This window comes from Nylanderia fulva, unplaced genomic scaffold, assembly GCF_048542155.1.
Source record: "Nylanderia fulva isolate GAGA-0341 unplaced genomic scaffold, ASM4854215v1 Scaffold6, whole genome shotgun sequence".
Classification (NCBI taxonomy): domain Eukaryota; kingdom Metazoa; phylum Arthropoda; class Insecta; order Hymenoptera; family Formicidae; genus Nylanderia; species Nylanderia fulva.
In genome coordinates, this window is record NW_028190698.1 from 736,102 (window position 1) to 747,240 (window position 11,139).

The 11,139-nt window shown below is 37.0% G+C and overlaps 1 protein-coding gene across 2 annotated transcripts; it reads right to left on the reverse strand.

Annotated features, from left to right (window-relative positions):
* Window positions 1-4,291: 4,291 nt before the first annotated feature.
* On the reverse strand, window positions 4,292-8,166 carry LOC146720822 (protein Fer3). 2 transcript variants are annotated; one of them, XM_085487784.1, is made up of 4 exons: window positions 7,448-8,166; window positions 6,740-6,972; window positions 6,190-6,349; window positions 4,292-5,755 (listed from the first exon to the last, which is right to left on the reverse strand). In XM_085487784.1, the coding sequence occupies exons 1-4, from the start codon at window positions 7,493-7,495 to the stop codon at window positions 5,603-5,605; spliced, it is 594 nt and encodes a 197-aa protein (XP_085343910.1). In that variant the 5' UTR covers window positions 7,496-8,166; the 3' UTR covers window positions 4,292-5,602. The 2 variants fall into 2 exon arrangements, with proteins under 2 accessions (XP_085343910.1, XP_085343911.1); XM_085487785.1 differs by having other exon boundaries at window positions 6,740-6,894; window positions 7,448-8,163.
* Between the last annotated feature and the right edge of the window lie 2,973 nt (window positions 8,167-11,139).

The window sequence follows — 11,139 nt, forward strand, 5'->3', positions numbered from 1 at the left end:
TCTTTCTTCCTCCCTGTCACGCCGGCTCCTCGGAACGAACGAAGCGGCGACGTCGCTCGCTATCGACTAGGGTCTTCTCGACTTTCTCGGGCACTTCCTATGTATACCTAACTCTTCACTACGGCTAAGATCCCCGGAATAATAATGCACCATTTAAAAGTCTGGCGTAACTACGTGCGTGCCGAGCAACTTCCTCCTCGGGCACTCGAGACCCAGGGCGGCGCGCTACGAAAGTGCGGTCCACACTCGGGATGCGTCCAACCCTTCCGCTAGGAATCCGGTTAGCAGGACTCGTCGTCTTCGTGCCTGTCCGCCGCATGCGGCAAACGTTGCGGGCGGTCCGTCCTGACCCGCGCGAGCGATTCGCGCGAACCTGTCACCGCGCACCCCGTCACCGACGACGAGCACCGTCCGAACCTGGCCGATGCCAATAATCGCATCCTTCCTTCTTCGCGCGATCGACGACAAGGAGGTCCCGACGAAACTAGGAGGGGAACCGCACGTAGATCCCTATAGGTCTACCTCTCGTCCTCCACCACGACGCTTCCTCTCTTCTCTTCTCTTCTCTTCTCTTCTCTTCTCTCTTCGTTCCCGCTTATTATATATCACGCTCCTGTTTGTCCACTGTCTCTCCGTTTGCGCGACAACGGCAGGAAGTCGGCCGATGTCATCCGCGGCGAACGCCGAGAGAGCGCGTTCGAGGGATCCTCTTGTAACGACCGAAGCACGCTTGTCGGAGGCGCGCCGGACACTGAGGGGCAACCACCACCACTACCACCACCACTACTACCGATACCGGCACACCACCACCGCCGTATATACCATCACCAGCGGCTGTGTGAGCCGGCAGCAGCAACAGCAGCAGAGCAGCAGCCAGCAGCAGCACCAGCACCAACGGTAGCCAACACACCACCACCCACCCACCCACTCACCATCGCACCGCCGATCCACGAGATATTGTCCACCCACCCACCGTGATATTAGGTACTCCACAACGGCCGACTAATACTCCTCGGTAACTTTATATAGGTGGTCCCTTATAACGCGATGGCTCTTCGCGAACGAGATATTTCAAGCCTCCCCGTATAAATACGCGCGTAGTGTAGAGTCAACCCTGATGATGATAGCGCGGCTGACGTTCTTTAGGGTTGGCTGATGATTTCGAAACGAGAGAAATAGTTTATGTTATATGGATAGTCGCAACTTAGATGTCGCTATTTGCAATTTTTTGGATTACGTGTTTGACGCGTGGTACCACCAGCTTCTCGATGTGTATCTCATTAGCGACGTTCACCGATCGCGAAAGAGCGGGACCACCTGTTAGGCGTTAATGGTAGATCCATGCCGGCGAAAAACTTTTTTCCATTCGGCGAGAGTCGAAGGTTTCGCATTGTGGTAGCAAGAATGCTTACCGGAACACGCAAGAATAATTTTGAAGTTTAGCTGCGACACGAAAATTTTTACGTCGAAAAATGTGAGACTGCTTGTAATCGATTTTGAAAAAAAGAGGAAAGATTGACGTTATACGCGGATTTCGATATTATAAACACTCGAGAACATTATCCAACTTTATTTGCGGCCACGAGATATTTTTCAGAATATTTCAGCGATTTCAATCGCTTTTTGGCAGGACAAAATGATAGTTTAGATCTGTAACGATACTTCTTACATAACGTTAAAGATATTCCTCTCTCTCTCTCTCTCATCGATTTGTTACATTTCTAATAATCAATCGTGTAATAATTAAATAGATCGACGCGAGATAAATTATTTCATTTTTTTCTCTCGAATTTATTTTAAAAATAAAATTACTATTCGGATTTTTAAAAATTTAAACGTGTACAATATATGCTTTTAAATGAAACAAGCGTAAGCTGTTATACATAATAGTAAAACCATCTGAATTAATTAAGATTATATACTTGGAAATCGTACAATTTGTCTTGAACTTTATTCGAGAAATACGGCGAAACTTTCGGGTGCGGAATAGATCTCTCGATCGTGTCAGAATCTCGAGAAGAGACGACTCGACATATCCCGGGGCCTTCGACGCACGAATAAGCGAATGCATTTGATATCGGCGTGATAAGAGCGCGTCGCATCGCGCGGCCTCCTGATCCGCCGCGGCGTGGAGAGGCGCAAAAGGGAGAGGCCGCGAGAGGAAAGGGATAGAGAAAGAGAGAGGCGAGGTAGCCCGTAAGCATATTGATCAGGAGACAGTAGTTGGCCGCATGCCACGTGGTGATACTACGAGAGGCGCCGGCCTCTCCACCTATTATGAGCCAAGGCTCCTATCTTCGCGTTTCTTCTTTTCCCCGCAGGGTTCACCCTCGACGCCACCGCCGCGCGCGCGTTGTCTTCTCCCTTTCTCCTTCTCTTCCTCCTTGTATCCCTATCTCTCTCCTGCTCCGTGTCCCTCCCGATGGAGAGCCTTTTACTCCGCGCGCTGTCTCTTACAGTTTCTCTCTCTCCTTGCTCCTTGCTTCTTATCCTCTTGTCTTTGGACTTGTCTTTCCTCGAAGCATCTAGAATATATATATATATATATACAGTTGTCATATATACATGTATTAATACATATATCTCTCTCGCTATATACATATGCTTTTTAATTTAGAAGAAACTATATTTTTTGATTTTTTTTTAATCTAGATTACGGTATCTTATTTAAAAATAAATTCGATGGAGAAATATATTATTTGTAATATATGTAATTATATCTCGTCGACTCATTGTAATTATTATATATAAATATATACATATATATAAATGTATATAAATAAATAAAATATATATAAATATATAATAAATAAATAAATAATATATATATATATATATATATATTTGCTCGACACACACGAAAGGCAAATGTGTGTGGTCCGCTGAAGCGTTTATGCGACACGCACACGTGGACCCACCCTCGATATCTTCCTATCTCCCCGTTCCTTTGCGATCTACCGATTGCCGATCTAAAATTGAGACGTCAGCCTAACAAGCTCGCCTGCATCGTCCGAGCGCAAAAGACATTCGTTCCGCCTCTCCTTTTCTCGCTCGTTCGCGAGGACGATCTCTTAGTGGCAACCTTGAGGGAAAAAGAGGATCGGCAAAAAAAAGGGCGGAGGGAGTCCTGTTAAACGACCGAGTCGGCACAGAGAGAAAGCCGCCTCTCTTCTTGGGTGGCTACCGGTTCCTCTCGGTTAACCCTTTATTCTCCCTCCCTCTCTCTCTCTCTCTTTCTCTCTCATATAGCAACGACATCGTATATATAGTATAGTATCACTCTCGTCGGCCTTTCATATACGAGGATTTTCATTCTTAATATAGGGTCGATAAGAAGGGTGAATCGACGTGGATATATTCGTCGTATACCGACATCGAGTAAACTGAGCAGTTACCTCGAGCAGATTCGAAGCTCTGGAACGTTGATAACGTCAGGATATGTAGGCACCAACGGTAAAACGACGAATCACTATCGAACGATGCACATGCAGGATTTCGCAATTTGGAATCTCGCTTACTCGAATGGTTGCCGGTCGAAGGAGATCTCAATACTATCATTTTACAAACAATAATTAAGAATTATTAATGAATTTTCAACCCTGCGTTAAGGCTCCTGGGCCCTCGCTGCGGCCATGTTGGATTGTGATGACGTAGGCGGGGAAAAGCGCGCGCTAAAAATTCTTAGGTGCCATTTTTTAAAAAATATTTCGATTAAACACAGCTATTTTAAGATAATTTTAGGATACTTTAAAATACCTCGAAAACTATTTTCTTTTCCCCTGACAGTCAATAAAGCCGTCAAAATATTTTTTAATATAAGTATGCTGTCTTCTAAGCTGGGCAATAGAGCCAAGGAAACGAAACGAAAAATTAATTAAACGGAACTGTATCTCAATTTGAGATCCCAAAGTTCCACATATAAATTAATTTCGAAACTTACATATGGAGAAATAAGAAATAAAAATATTTTTTATTTCGAAATGAGACATTCGAGGATTTTTAATGTGTGTTTTCTCATATCTAACGTGACAATTCCAACATAATCGATGACGAGCTAGGAGTCTTAAATTAAACAATAAATAGATAAATATTGAAGAGAGAAATGAGATTAGCGATTCCTCTTTGAAATTTGAATTGCGAATTGTGATATTAATATGATATTATTCTTGGTGACCACATGAATGCAAATAATTATAGCAAATAAACTTACTAATTTTGCTGGAATTCTAGAACAAGGTACAGTCCTGGTCTTCTATAGGATACAGAATGAGCAAAAGATCGAAAAGAACAATTGTCCGGAATATAGTGGAATTTTATTCGAAAGCACAAAGTCTAATTTGTTGCTGTAGCATTCTCTCTCGAGATGTACTAAATAAAGTTTCCAATCTCTACGAGCTGAAGCAAAAAAAAATGAACAAAATTATAATTGCAAGTCTTTAAGTCCATATTGATTGTTATTAGACAAATATTTTGTAAATATAAACATTTTTAAGCGAAAGCATATCTTATTTATATACATTAATATTGCACACAATTGCGTAATCTAATTTTATATAAAATTTATATTATTATAGATAATAAAAGAGAATATATGATTTTAACTCTTTTGAAGTTCTCTCGTAATCTGAACATGATTGGCAATTTTATCTAATTTCCCGAAAATAAAATGTGTGATTTTATATCCTCTATAATATCACTACACATTAAAATTAATTAATGTAAAGTGACATTACTATCATTATTTAAATATTTATCTTAACTTATTGTTATGGTACACCCATTTATTTTCACACTGTAATTAGCAACATGTAGCAATTATTTTATTTAAATTAGAAATTATAGCTGTGTAAGATGGAATTATATGTTGTTTCAATAAAAACAATTTCGAATCGCGATAATTCCAAAATTAATATCGAAAGAAGTAATTTAATTTTATAATCTTCATATAGAGAAAATTCTCGTTGTTTACGTTGATTAATTTTTTTCACACAAAATTGCAATCGAAATCGCAAACAAAATGTTTCTTTATTTCGCTGCAATACCATCTTACAATATACAATTTCTGTATCACGAATAATAAAAGACATCAGAGAAATTTATAATTTATATTATCGCTTCATATCTCACAATTAAGTCTTTTAATCAGAAATTCTTGCAAGATAATCGCGATAAGATTATTGTCTGTGTATGGGGAAAGATTTGATTGACTGAGATTTAAATCCTTTCGATACTATTGAGACCAAATATTTCGCGAATGTTTCGGACCATTGAAAATTCCATAGATTGTTCATTTAATTCCATTAGATTAGAAAAATTATCTTTTCGCACTCCTTGTTTTGAAGTTTATCTCGAATATAATTATCGCGAAATATAGTATCGAAAAGATTAATTTTCAAAAGGACTTGTGATAAAAGGATCGAGTATATAATATGGGAGAAGTATCATATATATGCATGTGTATACATACAGGGACGTACGTTAAATTATGCATCTCTTGATTTAACACTATAGTACTAATCAATAATGGAAGACCAAGTTTCGCCGATTGAAGGTTCCAGCGTTGACTCGTGAACATCACCTCTTTGACAGACGAGAAAGAGCTTCAATTCGGCAGGTAATACTCTCGTGGTATGTATTCCGGTTTCGGACTGCTCGGCTCGATACCGAGCAGCTCTCCCATGAAGGCGATGTACGTAATCGCCAAGCGTAGTGTTTCGATTCTCGAGAGTCGCTTCTCGTAAGCAAAGGTCGGCACCTGAAATCAAACGACGTGAAATGTCTCTTCTCCGGTCCGGGAAAAACAGGGCGCATACTCAAATCTTATAAATAAATTCCATGATTTTCCAGGTGTACTTTTGTTCAAAATTCCAAGTAAAATTAAAGTATTTAAAAAATTTTTAATTGAGTATATTTTTGTTATACATAATTTTTTAACATAAATAAAATATTTTTAATTTAATAATATAATATAATTATTTTATAATAAAATAAATTTTATATTCTTTAAAGGTACATTTGAAAATAAAATCAAAGGGGCAATTTTTTAAAAGATTCCCTGAATTCAAAATAAATTCCATGAGTATTCCAGGATTTTTCAAGATAGAAAAAATTCCCTGAGAGTCCCAGGTTTTCCAGGTTTTTCCAGGGAGTATGCACTCTGAAAAATGAAAGAAACCGCATTTCACGTACTTTCCTGCGGAGCTTATCGAAGGCCTCGTTCAGATTGAACATCCTGCGCCTCTCCCGGATATTCGCGGCTCTCCTCTGGGAGATCGTCGCCACTCGACGCCTCGGTTTCTTCGTCGTCGACGACGGCAGATTCGGCGAACGGCCATTCGGTGTGTAACGACTAAAAATTGCAAATATACTTGAACATCCATCATCGTCGCGTCGAAATAATCAATACTCAGAATCCATCGCTGGCGGATCCTGAAGGGATGGTTTTAGCGTTGAACCCATCCCACTCTTTCCAAATTAAAAGAAATAACTGTAATCCAATTTGCGAAAATAATTTTCAGTATTAAATCAAATAATTTTGAAGAAACCACCTCTATTATTGACTTCAGGATCCGCTAGGATGGAATCCATCGATCCTCTAACGGCACAACACGTCCGTTCGGAGGACATCCAAAGGATATTTTACATCCTTTGTCGTGTATCTACGCGCAATTTTTATAGATATTTTGTAAGATATTAAATTGAATATAATTTCACAAAAAAATAAATAAATAAAAATTACCTCTGGTGCAACAAGGCGCAGGGTTGCCTGTACAATCCGTGCTCGTTGACGTGCGGATGGGTAGGTGGTTGTGCCTGATACAAGACGGAACTATCCCACATCGGGTAGCTGGCGATATCACTGCCGACGTACTGCGACATTTCCGCCGCGATTACCTGTCGCGAATAGATTTCATCTGAGAGAATCGGTTGATCCAGGCAACACGAACCACGCAAAAATCCAAAAGCCGGTATCTGAAAGATATCTACAGCGCGTCTAATACATTAGGACTTTCTTTTTTTAGATATTTTTACGTCTTTCGATACGTTGTAATCGAATATCTAAGGAGTCTTCAGCTTTTGTGCAAACATCGTAATCGTTTTTTTCTGACATTGCATATATTAAAATTAATTAATGTTAATCGCTATTTTATTTTTGTTTTTAAATAAAAATATGTCTCGTAACAAGACAAATATATTGTCTGTTAATATAATTATTAATATTATTAATATTAATAGATATTAATTACTAAAATATATCACATATGGATTTGCAATGTGGTAACATATTTATGATCGCGTTAATCATTTGTCGCGGGCGATATTTTTCAAAAATTGAAGAAACAAACATTGCGCTGTAAAATACAATATACATTTCTACTAATATAGGTATATGAGTATCCCGGTTTTTCCTCATCACAAATAATTCGGAAACTCGCCGCGGACTCACTGGTGCTTGATTTCCATTGATCTCCCACAGCGGTTCGGTGTAGCTCATATCCCGCTTTCGGTCCAGCGACAAGATGCAGATGCACCAGCGCAGGTTCGTGATTTGGTTCACTCGTGGAGGATGGAAAAAAATTAAAAAAAAGTAAGTATCCGCGCGCGCACACTCACGCACACACACACGCACACTTAGACGACGGTCCTGCGACGTTTCGGGGCCCAAGTGTCACGTTCTTCTGAGAGTATGAGAGGACGCATTTTCGGAAATTTCGCGGACACCCTCTCGCTTCTTCCCCGGTGGTAACCGCCCCCCGGGATTCTCGAATGCACGGAAATCGCGTTCGTTGCAAAACGCGTGCGCCGCGATGCCACCCCGACATTGGACCCTCTTCATCCCCTTTTCACCCCTTGTTGGGCGGTGCTTGCCTCGACCACGACCCACCGATGCTGCGAGAGCTGATCTCGAGCAGGTATCGACCGAAAGATGAAAGATGGACACAATGAACGCGAATGAAACGCAAAAGTCGAAGCTCAGTTTGCTACAGAAAAATATGTCGTTTGGATTTCGGAAAATCTCTCGTTAAGAGGTTTTTTTTAAAGGGAAATTGATGATGGGAAAGTACCGGAAGAAATTGGAAAGCTACCGTAAAGCTACCTTTAGTTTAGCAGAATTTTAATTTATTAATTTTGATTTAGAGACAATATAAAATTATATGCAAAGATTGAATCAGTCAACTTCTCGATGCATCAATTTGTATTCAATTCTGTTAAAGTGAAAACCGAGAGCTTTCTCCAGATGTTCTCTTTAATCTTTTTTCAATTACTGAACTTGACTCAAAGTAAAAACTTTATAAGAGCTGCTAGGAAAATCTAGATTTTCTGAATATCTATTAAATTTCATCTGATAAATCATTCCAAAAATTGTATTAACTATAAATCGATGCATATATTTTTGAAGCAAAACATGAAGTTACAATCCCCAAACTCTAATATAAAAAAATGCTCGTCTGATACTTTTTTACATTAGAGTGTGAGGATTGTAACTTCATGTAATAGCAATTCTTGTTAATAAAGTTTTTGTTTTGAATCGAGTTCAGTACTTAATTTTAAAAATATCTATAAGAATAAACCTGGAAAAAGCTCTGTTTTTATTTTCAACAGAATTAAATAAAAATTGTCAAGAAGTTGACTGATTCAATCTTTGCATATAATTTCTAAAATCTATTATCGATGATTATCTCCCATTATTTACAATGACAAATGACTTTACAATTGACAAAAATGGTGAATAGCTCAACTATTATTAATTTGCGAGACCCTGTGCTTTTAACACGCTCTAGATCATATGCAGTATCTCTAATATCTAACACGTCGGTTATTCGCGTTCGGTCACCCTCTCGTAGCAACTGTTCGAGGGATCTCTGCGTCGAATCCGTGTAATAAGCATCGGGAAAGTCTGGAAAGATCCGTGACGAAATCCTATAATTTCGTTCAGAGGCGTGACCCCGTTGCGGGCGACGATGCAACGGGGTCGGTGCATTGTTAGCGACGCATCAAAATCGGATCAAACACGTGCAAAAGCTGAAGGAGACCGCGTTTACACTCGCTTTATGTTATCTCATTCTTCCCCAGTTTCGCAAATTCGATAATCGTGCAATTTTCGCAATTTATGATATATGTCTGTACGTCAGAGCTAAAATGTATCAAATTAATTTTTGTCACACACGCTTTTGACCGATGTGTAATGTAACTTTATAGTATCTGACAAAAATGGATTTATTATACAATAGAAATTATTACAATTACAATTTTATTTAATATTATACGTTGATAAATGGAGTTAATGAACTTTAGTTCTGATGTACAGATATAGACGCGAATCTTTTTTTCAGAGTTTTTGTGAGAAATCTAAATTCCTTCGGAGCAAGTGTCAAAGATGTAGATGATTTCTGAGTACATAAGCAAGTAAAAATTAATTTTTCTCTTGAAATAAATGCACAAGGAAAACAAATATATATAATATATACAATTAAAAATAATATATATAATAAAATTTTAATATATATGTTCATTTTTTCAATACTCAAATATTATTTGTCATATCTCATATAAATACTTTCATTCAATATTAAATTATATAATATTAAATATTAATTTATTTAATATTATACGTTAAATTCGTAAGTTTATTTAATATTATACGTTGATAAGTGGACTTAATAAACTTTAGTTCTGATGTTTAGATATAAAATGACGCGAATCTTTTTTTTTCAGAGTTTTTGTGAGAAATCTAAATTCCTTCGAACAAGTGTCAAAGATGTAGATGATTTCTGAGTACATAAGCAAGTAAAAATTAATTTTTCTCGTGAAATAAATGCACACAAGGAGAACAAATATATATAATATATACAATTAAGAATAATATATATAATAAAATTTTAATATATATGTTCATTTTTTCAATACTTAAATATTATTTGTCATATCTCATATAAATACTTTCATTCAATATTAAATTATATAATATTAAATATTAATTTATTTAATATTATATTTAATATTATACGTTAAATTCGTAAGTTTATTTAATATTATACGTTGATAAGTGGACTTAATAAACTTTAGTTCTGATGTTTAGATATAAAATGACGCGAATCTTTTTTTTTTCAGAGTTTTTGTGAGAAATCTAAATTCCTTCGAGCAAGTGTCAAAGATGTAGATGGTTTCTGAGTACATAAGCAAGTGAAAATTAATTTTTCTCGTGAAATAAATGCACAAGGAAAACAAATATATATATAATATATACAATTAAAAATAATATATATAATAAAATTTTAATATATATGTTCATTTTTTCAATACTCAAATATTATTTGTCATATCTCATATAAATAGATTTCATTCTAAATCTGTACGTCAGAACTTATAATTGTAAATAAATATGAAATTGTTATTGTAACAATTTTTATGCCGATATACATATCTATACGCGTCAAAGCTAAAGCGTTATTAAGTCTATTTTTATCAGATAGTAAATTTATATTAAAAAGAATTATCGACAAATTATTATGACTTGAACATATCTCTTAATTCTAGCTTGATTCTTTTCAAAGCCAAAATGTTTAATCTTAATAGAAAATTAGGAATTCGAAAAATAAATTTCTTCTGCAAAAGATTTCACTCCCTGTTGATTCTAATTCATTTGACAAGCTGTAGAAACAAAACGCATTATTTTCGCGTGTGATTCTGTAGATATCGAATCAGTAGCTCCAGAAAATGATGGCGAAAAGCCCTGAAGCTTACCGGCGCCGACGCCTGGAACATCGATCCGAAGCGTCAGCTTGCAGTTATATATATAGTGCATATTACAGCGGGGCTGTATTAAACATCCACGTCGCTCTCTACGCGAGCTTACAATCCTATATGGATCCAGCTATCCCGTTTATCAAATATTTCACGCGATATTACGCAATTTCTTCACGGTCGAACTTTTATTGCACGAGAAAATAGTTTTACACGAAAAAGTTCAAAGTTATTACATAAGAAGATATCGTTTATTATTTAGAGACGTTTATCATTTATTAAAATTGAACAAATTTATCGCTAGATATTTAGATATCGAAATGACACAAGAAAAGATTGGACCGTCGACTGATTAATTAATAAGCCATTCGTCGACATCGCGCTGCTGCGAGG

What these genes read in the sequence shown, in the direction of transcription:
- LOC146720822 (XM_085487784.1), bottom strand. Translation starts at nt 7,495, where the DNA reads ATGAGCTACACCGAACCGCTGTGGGAGATCAATGGAAATCAAGCACCA. An exon ending in TCAATGGAAATCAAGCACCA is followed by an intron (nt 6,973 to 7,447) that starts GTGAGTCCGCGG and finishes GATATCTTTCAG; the next exon opens with ATACCGGCTTTTGGATTTTT. An exon ending in TGCGCCTTGTTGCACCAGAG is followed by an intron (nt 6,350 to 6,739) that starts GTAATTTTTATT and finishes TGCAATTTTTAG; the next exon opens with TCGTTACACACCGAATGGCC.